Source organism: Ictalurus furcatus, chromosome 3 (genome assembly GCF_023375685.1).
Source record: "Ictalurus furcatus strain D&B chromosome 3, Billie_1.0, whole genome shotgun sequence".
Taxonomy (NCBI): Eukaryota; Metazoa; Chordata; class Actinopteri; order Siluriformes; family Ictaluridae; genus Ictalurus; species Ictalurus furcatus.
In genome coordinates this window covers 23,798,430-23,816,407 of record NC_071257.1, presented here as the reverse complement: position 1 = coordinate 23,816,407, position 17,978 = coordinate 23,798,430, and the positions used below count along the sequence as shown (strand labels likewise).

At 37.8% G+C, this 17,978-nt stretch overlaps 1 protein-coding gene across 3 annotated transcripts in view; it reads right to left on the bottom strand.

Moving 5' to 3' along the window:
- map4k5 (mitogen-activated protein kinase kinase kinase kinase 5) overlaps window positions 1-17,978 on the bottom strand; it is a 51,500-nt gene that overhangs the window by 16,209 nt on the left and 17,313 nt on the right. For all 3 annotated transcript variants that reach the window (XM_053621639.1, XM_053621640.1, XM_053621641.1), the window contains exons 4-20: window positions 14,434-14,524; window positions 14,156-14,220; window positions 12,873-12,928; window positions 10,623-10,670; window positions 10,357-10,399; window positions 10,043-10,115; window positions 9,742-9,873; window positions 8,466-8,528; window positions 8,242-8,323; window positions 7,811-7,927; window positions 7,476-7,554; window positions 3,587-3,645; window positions 3,299-3,366; window positions 2,114-2,158; window positions 1,835-1,877; window positions 992-1,196; window positions 453-538 (exon numbers count right to left, since the gene is read on the bottom strand). In XM_053621639.1, the coding sequence (XP_053477614.1) occupies window positions 453-538; window positions 992-1,196; window positions 1,835-1,877; window positions 2,114-2,158; window positions 3,299-3,366; window positions 3,587-3,645; window positions 7,476-7,554; window positions 7,811-7,927; window positions 8,242-8,323; window positions 8,466-8,528; window positions 9,742-9,873; window positions 10,043-10,115; window positions 10,357-10,399; window positions 10,623-10,670; window positions 12,873-12,928; window positions 14,156-14,220; window positions 14,434-14,524 (1,355 nt within the window). The remainder of the gene's footprint in view (window positions 1-452; window positions 539-991; window positions 1,197-1,834; window positions 1,878-2,113; window positions 2,159-3,298; window positions 3,367-3,586; window positions 3,646-7,475; window positions 7,555-7,810; window positions 7,928-8,241; window positions 8,324-8,465; window positions 8,529-9,741; window positions 9,874-10,042; window positions 10,116-10,356; window positions 10,400-10,622; window positions 10,671-12,872; window positions 12,929-14,155; window positions 14,221-14,433; window positions 14,525-17,978) is intronic.

Here is a 17,978-nt window from a genome sequence, read left to right as displayed (position 1 = left end):
ATATTCCTACTTCAGCACCCTGGCTGGTCACTGGTGGACTAAGCAATTTGTCTATAGTGTATAGACCTTCCACATTAGACAGTATCTGGAAGAACATCTTACGCTCTCAGCATTTACCTTGCAGCAACTGCCTTTTATATTACCTATTATTTTTTTGTCATTTATGCACCAAGTTTTGAAATTGTCATCTTGTTAACTTTTGTATTGTGTATGCACTTAGCTTGTCTGCACCAGTCTTTTCTTACTACGTAGAATACTCTAACATTTGTACAAACTAGCATATGTCTCTTGTCTGGATGTGATTCCCTGCATTATTGACTAGATGCTTTCAATCGTGCTGATTAAGAACCTCTGCTAAACAAATAAATGTGAATGTAAATATGGATGGATCTGTGGAGCAACTGACCAACACTTTTACTCCCTCTATTTGCCCTACATATACACACACTCACAGGGAATTCTTTCTTCTCCTTCTTTTGTGCCTGACCAGGAGGTGATCTAGGAGCATCTCCATTTAGGGTGTCCTCAGAATCCTCGCCTATTGAGACGAAAGGGAGAGAAAGAATATGAAGGTATTCTTAAAGGGGGGGGGGGGGGCAGTTATGTAAGGAAAGGAGGAATGGAAATGCAACGGATAAAGTGAAGCAAACAGACAGTGGTGGTGCTGCAATGTCTTACCTCCTGGTTTGGAATGAACAGATGCTTGGAAAAGACAAGCAAACAAAAGGGAGAGGATGTTTAGAAGGAAAAAAAAAAGAACAAAGAGACCATTACAGTTCTAGGGTCCAAAGAACAGGATATTAAAATGAGTGTCTCACAAGGAGAAATGGCAAGTGCAGTGCAGACAGAATGCAGGAAAAAAAACCCCACTAGTTAGGTGAAGGGAAAAAAAGTTTTGAATAATGGCATGTAGATGGTCAGGTGCTGGGTAAGGCTGTTAACTTGGTAATGCACATTTAAAATCAGAGCTCATATGCATGTATAAAAGTACCATGTTCTGTGGAGCTTGATAACAGTCCAGGGCTGCTCACACTAGCGGAGAGGTCATGCTGCATCTGTTCGATCCTGTTGCCTCTCTCCGGTGTGCTCTGCCTGCGTGGCCCTTGGACCAGGCCATTATCTGAGCCTGGGAACCGCTTAATTGTCGAAGAGGCATCACTTAAACCCACTTCATCAAATGAGCTGAAAGGATGTGGCTAGCATGGAAAGGATAATGCAGATATAATACTGATAGACTTGTGAACAGAAAGAACACTTTCACTACTATTTTACACACACACACACACACACACAGTCAGTTTGGAGACACTTGACTGAAATGTTTCTCATGAGCTTAAAAACCTTCTGATCTTAAGGTGTATGATTAAATGTTTGAAATCAGTGTTCTAGACATTTTTGTGCCAACATATTCATTTCTTTCATTAGAAAACTAAAATTTCATTTAACAAAAATTTTTTTTTTTTTTTTTTAAATGGATGAGTAGTGAAATATTCCAAAAAGCAGCCAGTAAGTGTCCAGCATAGGTGGGAACTCTTCTAATACTGTTTAAAAAGCATCCGATTCCTCAAGAAATTGGTTGAGAAAAAGCCAATAATACATTTCTGAAAATTCTAGGCAAAAAGGGTATCTACTTTGAAGATACTAAAATTATTTTGATTTATTTTGGATTTTTTTTAATCACAACATAATTCACATAGTTCCATTTGCATTATTCCAGAGTTTATGACCTTATTATTATTTTAAAGAATGGAAAAATATATAAATAAAGAATGAGTGTGTCTAAACTTTTGACCGGTTGTGTGCGTGTGCGCGCATGCAGAGACAAGAAACTTACCTTAGGGGGAAGAGGTGGAGGCACACCATGTTTTAGTGTGGATCTGGAAAAGTGTATGTGAAAGAGAGAGCATTGACGTGGGTGTTGAGGGTCAGCAGTTGTTTGGACTTGTGAGATATGTGTATGCTGTACATTGGCTTAATTCTTTCCAAAGTGTTATATAACTACATATAAAATTTTAACTCACATTTGAGAAAGAACTTGTATGCATTCAATCTAAGATTACATTACATCCATGAGTATTCTTTAAAGTGAGCCTATAGGAAACGGGAAACTTACATCTCTACATCCTCAAAGGCATCCTCTAGTGGAGTCATATGTCCGCTAGGGTAAAGTTAGGACAGAGGGGAGCAGCAAAATAAAAGAAAGAAAAAAAAAAAAGAAAAGAAATGAAGACAGAGAGGAAACTTGTTTGTTAATCATGGCACTTATTGTATTTTCCAGACAGTAACTCAAATGCAGTATTAAAAAAAAAAGAAAAGAAAAAAAGGAACCCTTCATTTCCATCTGAATTTAATCAAAGTTGCATTAAATATAACAGATTTTATTTCCCAAGGTAACCCCAAACAGCATTTCAGAGACTAAGTCATATGAGCCATGTATTTCTTTTATGAACATGATCCAATTACACAAAAAATTAGGCTTTTTATTTAACTGTGTACAATAACGTATTAGTTACGTATTGGGACCATAGTAGGTTTATTTAAAAACCTTCCATTCACAGAACAGACTTCTATAAGAAACTACTATTAGATTAAAGTAGACAATTACAGGCTGACTTGTTTTTGATTTACTGAAGTCTACACTAAATCCTTTCCAATGACCAACCATTCAAATGGGCTAATACAAGAACTTAATAATAAATATAATAACTTTGGGGGTAACAAAAAAAATCTATCATGACATTTTTCCCCCTCTCAAACCAGAATGTCTTCAGTATATAGCAAAAACAGAAGAACTGGCATTGCTGTTCCAATAATTTCAGAGGGGAATAATTCATACAAGAAACACACAAAAAAATGCTTGCAGAAGTGCAAAAAAAAAAAAAACAGTTACAGGATGAACAAGCAAATGCAGCAGTAAGAAGATGCACAAACAGGTTCCGAAAAAGTACGGGTACAAATACACACACTTCTTGTTTTACCGTATGAACAACTCGTCCTCCACACTTTTCAGGAGGCTCCTTGAGTGGAAAGATGAATGGGAGCAAGAAAAACAAAGGAACACAAGAAATGAACAGAGACGTTCAACACAAAGGGAGTAAGAGCAAGCAGGCAGCAAAAGCTCAGACACACAAACGGGGCAGGTTAGTGTGCATACACACACACACACACACACACAGAGCTTTGTGATTTACAAGAGAAAGATTTCAGACAGTGGCTCCGTTATTAAGTAGTGATAGGAGGCCACCTGCCGGGAGGCTGGTTTGTTTATGGTCTCCGTTCCGATTGTTTCTATAGTTACCTGGAGGAGATTCCTCCATCAGCAAATGGGCTCCACTGAGAGGAGAAATCATTCTCTCTGGTCACATCCTGTGGAGAGCGACATCATATTATTGCATCATTAATCCTCGCAAATCACACAGTAGGCTGGGTTATGTTTAGACTGGCATTTTTGACAAAACTGTGTACAACTGCGTACTAGTAATCAGTTTGGTTGCACTGCAACTTCTAGTTAGAAGTTCTAGTATTCCAGCTCTAGTGTCTGGGTGAGCCGAGACTGAATAAAATTCTACAGTGTTGAAGTCCTCACCATTTCAGAGCTTGCTTCGGTTTCCTTCTTGAGTGGAGGCTCAAATCGCAGCTTATTAACTACAACACAGCAGAAACACATACTGGATTAAGAAACGTTCACAATGCCATGATTCACAATTATCACAAGACCTTTTCTGCTTGATCTGCACCATGTGGGCATGTTGGATTGCATACTGATTGACAGTGACATCTCCCTGGCAATGCAAATAACTCAAACTGTGCTAGTATTAAAAAGGCATGTAGGCATGACAGAGTCAAAAAGAAGTCATGGGATGGTGTGTTGTATTTTATACATTATTCTTTTAGCACTATATTTAGGAAACAAGGTAGAATAATGTAAAACACTGCACTTTGGATACATACCACTGCTACTTACCCCTCAGCTAGTTTAAAAAACAATAGAGAGCACGTCATGCGCCTGATTTAAAAAAATGGATGATAGTGGCAAATAAGAGGATAGTAAAGCTAATCAAGGAGCAGCAAGGGAAGCTTGGCAAGATTAACCTTGTTGTATTTGTCTGAGGATAACTTTGGGAGATTATCATACAAATGCGTAAAACGCTAATGAATATTATTAAATGGGTCACCAAACACATTACCACATACAAACTACTATACAAAAATAGTGTATGTGAAAAGGTTAAAGATGTTTTTTTAACTAGATGCAGTTTTGCTTAAGTTCAGGCACAAATATGCAAAGTGAACAAGAAAGAAGTCTCTTTAATTCCTGGGATTGGGGTAAAAGGGAAGCTGATGTCCGTTCATCCGTTTTCCATACCCCAAGGAAGCCTAGAGCCCATCCAGGTGAACTTGGTGGGGGACACCCTAGACAGGGTGCCAACCCATCGCAGAGCACAATCACACACTACTGACAAGTTGTCTTTGGACTGGGGGAGAAAACACAGAGTACCCAGAGGAAAAAGCACAGGGAGAACATGCAAACTCACCACACAGGGAACGGGTGGGATTTGAACCCCCAACCCCAGAGGTGTGAGACAAACATGCTAACCACCAAACCAGTGTACCCAGAAGCTGATGCAAGATTGTTAAAGCTAATTTTAACTTTGGTAGCAGTGACTTCACTTCTACCAAATATAGCCCAGCTCAACTCAAAAAAACAAAATAGCAGAGTGCTTATATTCCTTAAAACTTCTGCTGTTGGCACTCTTGAGAGCTGGTGGCTGGCCAGGTTTACATCTGGTCTCTTTCTTCTGGAGGCATGCAGACATTGCACTCGCTCCCCACCAGGGGGGAAAAAAAAAGTTCAAATGAACTTCCCTTGGTATCCATGATAGACAGTCAGCACGATGTTCTACAGTGACAAAACACGAGTCAAGTGCGTCAGAAACACTTTCTACATAACCATTTATGGCTGAAGACTGGCTGTACTCTAAGCGCACTCAGAGACACCCACACATGCACAGCGATGGACAAAACACAGAAACAAGATATCAGAACTTGAGAAAATCCAAATATAATAACGGTCAATTTAGATATTCAAAGTAGTGCGTCTGTTTGCATTTAACTTTTGGCTAGATAGCCGTGTTAGCAGCATACAGCTTGCACAGCAAATAAACTACATTTTAAAATATATATTTTTTTAAATAGGGGCTCGTTTTAAAATAATAGTTAGTAAAAACTTGATAAAGTGATGACAATGGCATACCTGATTGACTGCATGGATAACGTGCGACTATCAGTAATGACATCTGGGCTGTATGATTGTGTCTCAGAGGATGTGAGACAGAAACTTTGCAGCAATAAAGCAGAAGAGGTTTTTACAGCAGAAGCTCCAACAGGTTCTACAGATCTGGCCAAGAGTTTTCAACTAGAACACTGTTAGATCAGCCTCTTTAAAATAATAATGGTTTCTGCTTTTGGAACAGTTACTTTCAAATGTAAAATTCTACATCACTTGGTATGATAACATGCACACTTGGACACCCCCCCCCAAAAAAAAAAAACCAAACAAACAAAAAAACAACCACTAATACGGTGTGCAAAACAGACCAACAAAACAGAAATACACATCAGCCATTATCATACTTATTTTAGATTGCAGATTTTATATACGCATCAAGACCAACACACACCATGTACTGTGCACATAGGACACCATTTACTCTCTCCCTCCCACAAATTACCTGGGCCAGAGTCATTCTCACACTCACCCTTGTGCAGCAGCAGCTGTTTGAGTGTGTGGTCAAGCCCACAACCTTGTGAGCCACATGAGAAAATCATACATACTCTTTAAATAAGTATGTGCAAATGATTCCAGAAATAAAATCAAAAGAAAACATGCAAAAGTGAAATTAATGCATGCGCGCACACAAAGATGAAATGAAACTCAGGGTGCAGCACGGCTTTATTCGTTATTCAAGATCACTCTAATACGTACACACCAGCTAGATAGACCACTCTAAGTCACAGTCGACACCCCTCAGAGACTGTGTGCAAATTTCAGTTGGGGTGTTTGCAGTTGCTTACTGCCAAAAAACAAAACAAAAAAATAAAAACCCCCAACTTCACCCAAATAATCATCTCAGGGCCAAGAAAAAACAACCAAGATAAGGTGTAATATGTGCCAGTGTATAAATTCCTATGAGGTGATCTCCGATATGTCAAACATCGAATTTATTTAAATGCCAATATTTTGTTGCCTCCAAAGACAAATAAATCCCAAACAGCCACTTTTACTATATCCTGGTCAGGGTTGCAGCGGATCCGGAGTCTATCCCGGGAACACTGGGTGTGTCCCTATGTTCTTTATTTGTGACATATGATCACTTGGTTCTGTGTTTGTCCCCTGCGTCTGACCTATGTGCATTTCAACAGTGGCGAGGCAGTCAGTAATTTCCAAGACACACCTTCCCAACCAAAAAAAAAAATATCACAAGGATATTCATTTTCATACTCCTGGTTAACAGCCTGCATTATGAAAGAAGGTGTTGTGACACAACATGTAGTATCCACTGTAAATTTAATGCATCATTTCACTTTTAAAGGACTAGAGTAAAACTAGGTAATGGCAGGCAGATATACCCCAATTCAAATAATGAAGCCAAAACTATAAAGATTATCTCGATCCTATAAGTCACATGTATATTACTGTGTTTAATCATTCATTACAAGACTGAAATGGCAACTCAGTGACAGAGAGAAGGGCAAAAAAAACAACAAAGAGGGAGCTTTGAAGGAACACTGCAAAGGCAGAGATTTTCAACAAAAATGCATATTATTTAGGCTTGGGGTGATTGACCATAATATCAAAAATTGTGGAGAGATTCCAAGTACTGAGATTGTTATCAAGTCGGATGATTTAAATCACCCGACTGTCTGGAAAGGTGGCTCCTGCAGCTTTAAAACTGAAAAAAAAAATTGTGTTGTATCTCATAATATGCAAGAAGTGTAAGATTAATATAAATATGAACTAAATGTCAGTGTAAGAAAGATTATTGTGCATAAATAGCACTCAGATATGATGCTCAAATGACAAAAGAGAAATTACAAAAACAAAACTTGTATGTAAAAGTCTTAATCTGCAATCGATTCATATCGGGTACCTCAGATTTGCAGATTAAGCCCATTTTACACCAGAGGTTATGCCTTATTTTTGTATGTTGATCGTTATTGCTATAGTGATTGTTTGAGCCTCTTGGACTGGATTGCCAATTTTCCAGTTGATGACTACGGGTATAAGGCAGGCAACTCCCCTGACTCAAAGAAATTTCTTTAGTATTAAGCAAATTAGTAAAGTTTGTAGTTTTCTATAAATTATCACACTGCTAAATAATAAAAATGATTTCTCTCACTAATGAGATAATGCTATGTAAAGCCCAACTGTGTTGTGACTTTGGGGCAATGTGATTCCACAGGTGCTCACTTACAGTCAATCTCAGAACGAGTTTTTCCAGCTCGAGCATCCTTGTTTGGGGCTGAACGGATGGTGTGCGGGGGATGCGGTGGCTAGAGAGTGAAAAAGAGACTGCAGTTAGACGTGTTAATGCTACAATACTGCACGGTAGAATAAAGGAACAGTGTTCTACTGTGTAAGAAAAGCAGGGCGTGTGTGTAGGACAGTATAAAACATCTTTTACAGCACTGGTTGTGTTACAGCATGTCACACAGAGACGTCACTGACTGAAACAAGCTACCGAACAGTTTCAGGATGTCTACATATCAGTTTTACTATCACTCTTGCATATTGGACACTGTGTATTACCTCCAGGTCATCCTCGTCTTTTTCGATATAGAGAGGCGGGTTGTCTGGGTTATTCATCTTTTCCAGCAGCTCAACTGCAAGTCTGCGACTCAAACCTGACTGAGCCACAAACATATGCTACACACAAACAAGCACAAAGACAAACAAAAACATTAGAAAATGATGGCACTATGCAAAACACAAAAATCTCAGTACAAAACAGCTGTACAGGCGACTACTGCAGAGAGTATGAACACCAGGGTGTTTTAAACTTCACCTCAGCCACATCCGACATACAGAAGTGTAGTGGCACATGATAATGTCAACCCAAATTATTCACTATAGGGGTTTTGGGTTTCCTCAGTCAGTATCTGCACAACGGGCCAATGCACAGCACAGTAACAAAATCTATGGCAGTAGAGGTGCAGCTGGGTAAAAGCACAGGCTCATACCGTGAGCAGTTTTTCAGCTGTAGGCCTCTTCTTTGGGTTCTTGGTCAGAGACACTTTAACAAAATTGTGAAAGGTTGTAGACCTAAACACAAGGGAGTGTTGAAAGAAAGAAATTTCACACTGGTTTTAGAGAAGCAAGAATGCAACACAGGACTGTAAAATGAACACTAATCTGTATTAGGAATTTATTCTAAACACAAAAACACCTCAAATTATACACTCACCATTTAATCTTGTCCTTTAACTTGGGAGGCTGGAAGTTGCTTTTGGACATTAGGAATAAAGCCCTGTACACACAAAAATGACACGCACATTAGTGTAAAAACAAACGTATATAACTACAAAGCAAATGTGGCCTGTTGACATTAAAGTTTAAGCTTTTAAAACATTTTTCATATAATTATTTTTGTAGTTTCTATATTTCCCACTATTCATATATAAAAATGTATTATATAATATTGTAGTCTGTTCAGGGGGGAACACAAGAATACAGACTGCATATTGTGTAATGTCATGTATTTCTCAGAAGATACACTTCTAGGTGAGAAACACATCATGAAATAAGTGCAGTGATGTATGAAATCCACTGTATATTTCATGCATCATTTAATGGACACAAGGAAATACTGTCTCTAATTAAACGAGACAATACCGGGAAACCATACTACAATTCAAATAATGAAGTCGAACATAGTATGTCATTACCTATAGCCTATATCTGCCATTTGTTTGGTCATTCACTATAAGAAGAGTGTAAACGATGCGCGACAGAGCCACGTGATCAACCTGTCCGAGGTCATGAAGAATTTCTAACATGTAAGAAAATGTAATCAGACATTGTGTAGTGTGCAGTCCCAATTGGCTAAACATATCAGAAGTCTATTTGGAACACCACTTAAAGCGTGTGACACTGCCTTTATCTGCATCATGTGGTTGCTTGATAACCATTTACATGCTACAGACTGCCAGCTTTTTCACAAGTGTGAACTTAATGGAAAACTATGTTGTTACTGGCAGAAAAACACAGGTGACTGATGATAGAGATTTAACTTTGCACAGTCACAATGTAAGCACCTGCATCATGAGTACATAACATACACAGTGTGAGGAAATTGATTCATTCTTTTTCCCCCCTCATTTTATTTCAGCTATTTTTGTAGCATTATTTGTTTAGTAATATACATAGCAGTGCATGTATTTTTTATTTTTATACACACATTTTTTTATATTTATATATAAAAATAATGTGTATACATATACATATATATATATACACACACACATACATGCATACATACATACATACACACATTTTTTTATATATACATATATGTATACATTTTTATATATATATATATATATATATACACACACACACGCACACACACACACGTGTTTACATCTATATATTTTTAAACCCTTCAGGTTTTGTTTATGTTATACATTTACAGAGCAGCAAAACAAGAGTCATGATAAGGAGTGTGTGAGCATAATGTGTACCTCATCGGGTGAAGGTCAAACATGGGGGGCTGCAATTCAGCAAGTTCGATGGAAGTAATACCCACAGCCCAAATATCACACAGCTGATTATAACCTCCATTCTTTTCTACAGCAGCCACTTCTGGGGCCATCCTATACACAAACAAACACAGAAATTTACTCAGTCTCACATCACTCTCTCATTCCACAGTCTCAGACTGCTCTCTCACCCTCTAACACATTCCACTCAAAACGCCACAAACTGTCAAAAAAATTTGTTATTTACACCGTGTAGATAAAATCTTGAAATTACAAGCCTTACCAGTAGGGGGTGCCAATAAAGGATTTCCTCTTGGCAATGGTGGCAGTTATTTTGGCAGCAACGCCAAAATCCGCTTGGGAGAGAAAAAAAAAAAATCAGGATAAATTTTGATCATAAACACTGAGAATTAATCTGCAAATATACTGAAGCTAAGTACTTAACCAATTCAAAGTTGACATACAAAAAAAATCCATCCTAACAAACATTCTCTTTCCTGTAGAAACAGTCTTGTACAAAAAAAAAAAAGCAAAAAACAAAAAAAAAAAGCAAAAGAAAAAAAGAAGAAGAAGAAGAAGAAAAAAAAAAAGACTCACCTAGTTTGACATCTCCATCTTTAGTAAGCAAAATATTTGCCCCCTAGATACAGAACAAGAATTAAAAAAACAAAACAAAACTAGGTATTCTAATTAGAGGGAATCTGCCCTACTCTTTAAACTGGAACATACATATTTTGACACTGGGGGCATTTAAAAGTGTATTTATTTAATAGCTTTCTGACCAAAAAGAGGAAGCAGGAAGAAGTTACAGAGAAACAGTAACAAAAACAATAAAACACAATGAGCAATGGAAGTAGAGGTACCTTGATATCTCTGTGCATTTTTCCTTTGGAATGGAGATAACTCAGACCCTGAAGGAAACAAGCAGAAATATTAACAACAGAAACATTGACAGATCCACATAGACCCTGTATGCTCAATGAAGTATTCCAGTTAATTGAACTTACTTATACAAATAAACAGACACACACACACACACACACACACACAACTATGAAAAGGTTTTAGGCACATGCAAAGAAATGCTGTAAAGCAAAGAGGCCTTCAAAAATAATGAAATTCAATATTTCTAAATTTAAAAAAAAAACCCAAACCAAAACAACAACAAAAAAAAAACACCTTAGTAAACAGCAAGTAAGTAAACCTTAGTAAATGAAAGTCAATATTTGGTATGACAAAAAAAATTCAATAGTAGTCTCAGGTAGAATTAGTGCAGTTTTATAACGAAATTAACTAAGTTTTATTGAGCATCTTGCAGAACCAGACACTGTTCTTCTGGAGACTTTGACCGTCGCACTCGCTTCTTATTTTTGCAGCAAAATCCAGCAGCCTTCATTATTATGTTTTTTGTCTGAAAAGTGCCTCTTATGTAATATACTACTTTCTTTACTGACATACAAAATTTTCTGTAACATTTAATTTTGTGTTGGAAAATTAATGTTTGAGAATCAAAAAATTTTTTTGGTCCTGACTCGATAATGTAAAAGTCATAAAATAAATGTCTATAACAAAGTTTGTACTAAAAACATAGGGTACCTAAAACTTTGGCACAGTACTGTATACACACACATACATACACATACACACACACACACACACACACACACACACACACACACACACAGAGTAATATTAATATTCAGTTAACATTCACATCAAACATCAGAATGATGAAAAGTGTGATCGCTGATCGTGGCATGGATGTTGGTGCCGGATGGACTGGTTTAAGTATTTCAGAAACTGCTGATCTCCTGGGATTTTCAGATACAACAGTATCTAGAGCTTACACAGAATGGTATGAAAAACCAAAAAACATTGAGTGAGGGACAGTTCTGTTGATGGAAATGCCTTGTTGATAAGAGAAGTCAGAGGAAAATGGCCAGTTTTAAAACTTCCAGAAAAGATATAGTAACTCAATCACTCTTTCTGCTCACCACGTTTCTAAAAACATCTCAGCATGCATAAAATAATTAACCTTGAGGTGGATGTGCAACTGTCCAGTTTCGGCAAATCCGTGTCCATGATAACCTCAGGTTCCAGTTCTGTCAGCCAAGAACAAGAATCTGAGGTTGTCTTCTGCTGTTGTAGCCCATCTACCTCAAGGTCTGATGTGAGGTGTGTTCCGATATGCTTTTCTGCTCACCACGGTTGTAAAGAGTGCTTATTTGAGTTACTGTACACTTCCTGTCAGCTCAGATCAGTCTGGTTAGTCTCCTCTGATGTCTATCAACAACAAGGTGTTTCAGCCTACAGACCATCCTCTCACAGGATGTTTTTCCACACTATTCTGTGTAAACTCTAGGGACTGATGTGTGTGAAAATCCCAGGAGATCAGCAGTTTCTGAAATAAACACAAACCAGCCGATTTAGCACCAACAACCATGCCACGGTTAAAGTCACTGAGATCCCCCCCCACAGTGATTCCCCCAAACTGATGTTTTGATGTGAACAGTAACTGAGGTTCTAAGCCTGCATCTGAATGATTTTGTGCACTGCACTGCTGCCACATGATTGGCTGATCGGATAACTGCGTAAATGAGCAGGTGTACAGGCGTTACTGTTAAAGTGATGGGTGAGTGTAGAATAAGTAAATTGCTAGATGTGGCACGATTGGCTAGTCTGTGTTTGATAGCCACCCAGAGAGCACGACCAATTTTGTTCTCTTGGACTCCAGGCCATGGATGGCTATGGCATCCTCAGAATCATATTTCATTTTAATAACATTCAATAACTTTTTCTTTTTATTCAAAACGTGTCACTTTTTTGTCCATTTGATTGAAGCATATTTAATACATTGGCGAAATAATAAATTACTAAGGGACAACTTCTGGGAGATATTTATCTCAGAACTGCCTGAGAACACTTTTTATAACAAATTTTTTTACTCAATTTTCTGAGAATTGTTTTAATTCACGGAAAGAAAATAGTGTGTGACAATTTACTTGCTGCCACCAGAAATACTGTTTTAAATATTAGTTGAAATCTAATCGGTGTTTTATTTATTGTAGCTCTAGAAAAGGGTCATTTGCATATTACTGGCTGTAAGACCTTACCTGTAATGTCTCTCTGCACATGTAAGCGATTTGAAGTTCAGATAGAGGGCCTGTAACTATACACACAAACATACCACATCAGCCAAACATACAAGACACTCGGGTATAAATATTTACAAATATTTCTGTGGTAATGTGGGAAATACACATACAAACTCTGATTTATGAACAAAAGCAGAATATCACAATAAGGAATTATTTATGACATGGTTATGGTTTTTTTATGGTGTCAATATAATAACCAAATAAGTATAGTCATGCATAGTCTTGTTTATCAACATCCTCTTTTATTAGGAGGTGTGTTGTGTACTGAGGGACAGAACATGTGTGTGCAGTGTCCGCACACTAAGTAGACAGCACTGACCAAGAGATTTTTTATATAGTCGGGTCCGTAAATATTTGGACAGTGACAATTTTCTAAATTTTGCCTCTGTATACCACCACAATGGATTTGTAATGAAGCAATCAAGATTTGATTGAAGTGTAGACTTTCAGCCTTAACGCAAGGAGTTTAATAAAAATATTGCATCAACCATTAGCCTTTTTTTTTCTTTTAAACAGACATTCCTTTTTCACAAGCTCAAAAGTAATTGGACAACTGACCGATAAGTGACCCATTTTGTCATTATTTCATGACAAATTAAGGAGATTAAAAGGTCTGGAGTTGATTCCAAGTGTTGAAATTGCATTTGGTAGCTGTTCATGGGAACTCTGTTAAACCCATTGAATTAAGGAAAGTCTACACTTGATTGCTTCATTTCAAATCCGTTGTGGTGGTGTACAGCAGCAAAATTATGAAAACTGTCACCGTCAAATATTCATGCACTCAGCTCTGTAGGTATGTATGCATGCATGCATGCACGTACGTACACTACCAGTCAAAAGTTTTGATGATCTTAAAAACCTTTTGATCTGAAGGTGTATGATTAAATGATTGAAATCAGTGTTAGACAAAAATATAATTGTCCCAACATATTAATTTCTTTCATTAGAAAATTAACATTTTATTTACAAGAAAAAAAAACACCAAAAAACTTTATTTAAATGGACGACTTGGAAGGAAATATTCCAAAAAGCAGCCAACAAGTGTCCAACAAGCCAACAAGAACTACTTTAATACTGCTTAGGGGGGGGGGGGGGGGGGGGGGGGGGTTGGGGTGTGTGTAAACTTTTGACTGGTAGTGTACATACACCAACTCGACTAAAAGTGTGTGAATTATGTGAATGACAAGATGAAATTTATAGATATTTGCAGGTTGATAACCAAACAAATACCGTGGTACCATGGTAGATGTCCTGAAGTGAGCCACCTCCACAATACTCCATACAAATCCACAGCTTCTCTCGACTGCAACACAGGAAGAGTAATTTTAGTTTATGCCTTTTAATTAAAACATATTTCTACTCTGTTTGCTCACTGGCTTATCTGCAGATATGTCCTGATCTTTAACAAAAAACCCTAGAGACTAAAAGTTGCTTTGAATGTGACAAAAGAGCAATGAGCCATTTCCTGTAAATACTGCTACATCACCCACACAAACCAACTGTGTTTTGGCCATACCAGAGGTAGCTGCCAAAGTAGGCCACTATGTTGTGATGAGTACATTCTTTCACCATGAAGATTTCCTGCTGAATCACTGAGAAATCATCTCCTAGAAAACACAATAAAAGTACAATTAGAATGGACTGACAGATGAACTACACTCTTGCACCAAAAGCAAGTCAACAACACCATAAATAATGAAGCTGTTAAACTTGGCCTTGGAAAACAGACCAATTTTAAGAGTACAGTTGCAAATCAATCTTGAAAATCCTCCCATCAGCTCACTGTGTTGAAGTGAATGCCAAGCTAAACAAATATTCTGCATATGGACATGTGAAAAAATAAATACACCCCATGGTAATTGTTGGCTTTTTTTGACAAATCAAACATTTGATCCTTTTTGAAACAGTGCCAATTAATGAAGTTGATAAGGAAACCACAAGGAAAATGAGCTTTTTCAAATAATTTATTCAACAAAAATATCAATGGATGTGATATTCTTCTGTGGAAAAAGTAAGTACACCCTTGGCCTCAGAAGCTATTATTGCCCCTTTAAGCAGAAATAACTTCTTGTACACGTTTTGCATAACTGTCTACCAGGCTTGCTGGAATTTTTGACCACTCTTCCATGCAATATTCTTTCAGCTGCAAGAGGTTTGAGGGGTTTCTTGCATGTACTGCCCGTTTCAAATCCCCCACAACATTTAAATGGGATTCAAATCAGAGATTTGATTAGGCTGTTCCATATCCCCCCCAGACAGATGGCCACAAATCATCAAGCACTCTTTGATATGATGCAGAATTCATAGTTGAATCAATGAATGCAAGCTGTCCAGTCCCTGAGGCAGCGAAGCAAACCCCAAACCATAGCATTTCCACCACTGTGCTTCACAGCTGGTACGAGCTGCTTCTCCTGTCTGCTGTTACTGTGGCCAAACAACTGTCTTTGATTCGTCGGTCCCAAACACATTATTCCAAAAGACCTGATTTTTTCCCTATATGCTCATTGGCAATCTGTAGTCTTGCAAAGGCTTTTTCCAGGCATACCACATGCAGGTCAAATTTGTGCAATCTCTTTCTGATAGTAGAAGCATGCACTTTAACACCAACAGTTGTGAGACTTGCTAGCAAATCCTGTGATTAAATTTTGGGGTTCATGGAGACTTCGTTTTATATCAGACAGTCTGCTCTTAGGCTGAATTTGCAGGGAAGCCAGTCCTGGACTAATTGGCAGTCGTTCGAAATCTGCACCATTAGTAGATTATTTTCTTTACAGTGGAATGATGCATTTCCAATAATTTGGAGATCTTTTTAAATCCCTTGCCAGACTCATAGGCATCCACAACCATTTTTCTGAAGGCTTTACAGAACTTTTTAGATCTTCACATAATCTAAATAGCAAAGGGAACACCAGACACTAGATATTAAAGGAGTATAAATAAGACAGGTTCCACCTGCACTCCCTAAACAGGTTCTAAATCACTTGCACCAAATCTTGAACACCTGATTCTAATTTTATGGATCTGAAGGTCCGACAAATGTAGGGGTGTACCTACTTTTTCCATGTGACAGTTTCTGTTAATTTAAATTGTGAAAATTTCTACAAAATGTCAATTTTATACACTAACATCTTTATTAATAGGCACTGTTTCAAAGAGGATAAAATGTTTGCTTGTCCAAATGTGTCAATATGTTCTTTCCCTACATCACACAGTAAGATATTTGGGTCTGGCTAGCGTCTTCATTTTCGCTTGATACGTTTAACTGTGAGGTGACTTACTTATAGCAAGAGAGTAATATGACCGCTTTGTGGTTGGTCCCCCCCCCCCATTTCCACATACCTGTATGATCCTGATTCTGAATGGTCCATGTCATTTGTAAGTGCTAAATAATCCACTGAACATAAACCATTCCTGAGGCTGAGGTGTGTAGTGGAGCAGGTTTCAGGATTCAGAACAAGGAGTGCATGCTACAGTTAGATGTATTGCACCAACATGAAATACATTACATTAAAAAAAAAATTATTAAAAAAATACATCCCAAATGCAAAAGCCTGTGAACAAAAAACTAACAGTCTTGAAATTAAATAAGCATGTCCCAGGTACCTGGGCTGGACTAATGATTTGTCCACCTCCATATGGAGCGTTATTGCACTACTGTACATTGCAAGTATGTGTAGTTTAAAGTTCTCCATAAAGGCACCATTAAATGGGGCAGGAATGCACAAGCTAAGAGACTAAATAACAGATTGAGCTGAGAGCTAGTGACTGGTTTACAAACACAATTACACATGAATGCACCCACTGTGTGTCTGAGCCAAGCAATGTTACTTTCAGCATAAGAGCCCAAAGTTTGAGCAGAATGGGTTTGAGAAAAGTACAGAGACTTCCCCTTCATAAATCTACCTGGTCCGCTTTAGTGTTCAGTTCAGGCTGGCAAAATAGTCTGAAAATGCCCAGAAGACACTACCAGAAAATTACATCTAAAGTGCATGTAAACATAAAATATAGCAGCCAAACACACACCTATACAGCACCAAGTATAGTGCTAGTCATATGGTGCGATCAGCTAAAAGGTGTGTTGTGCAACATAAATGCATCAAGGCCATCTCATCTAAAGTACTGCAGTTCTCAATGTCTCTGAGAAATGAGAAACTAGATTCTGATCTCTAGCCTGACCACTTCCTTTAAACATGCCATATGTCTTGATTGTACAAACAAGCTTGAGAATGTGTAAAATGTGAGGTTTGAGGTGCATGTGTGAATGCATTCAGGATGTTCTACAGTCATGCTCATCTCCACTTCAGGCCTCTTTGTAATGCTATAATTACACACATCGGTCTTCTTTTGCCTTGAAATATGTGCTGTACTGCTGTTGTCAATTTGGTACTGGCAAATTGGTATTGCTAATATGAACACTGACTATGATTACATGGACTGCACAGTAATCTAATTATTGACTTTATTCTGAATAAGAGAATATTGTGATTAAGGTGTTTACAGGTTTTGTTTTTAGAAAACTCCTTTCATGTTCCTGTATTACATGTTATAGAACATAGCTCGATGATTAGCACGTCATTACATCATCACCATGCCACACCGTCCAACATTCCCTCCATGATTTCAAGCATCAACATACAGTTCCTCTCCATTATGGTACCATATACAGTTTTGAGTGTTTCATTTTTAATTTTATGAAAGCTTCAAGTGCAGTTAATTATTTGTCATGCAATACGTGCAAATAGACGACTGCTTAAAGCCGCGGGCTGCGTCCGAAACCACATACTTACCTACTATATAGTAGCTGAAATACATGTATTTCCCACAGTTTCGGACACAGCCATGCTCTCGTTTGCAGTCAAACGGTTGAGCACTGCCATGTATGTATGTGTCTATTTGCAAAATGCGGTGAAAACTCCCTCACGACATTAATGTGATTAAGGTGTGTACATGTCTATAATACACGTCGATAATGCGACTAAAATAGGAATACTCCATGTCTTAATTCGATTTGTGTTTACTTCGAGTATGATTTTAATTGGATTAAGGTAATCAATAATAGCT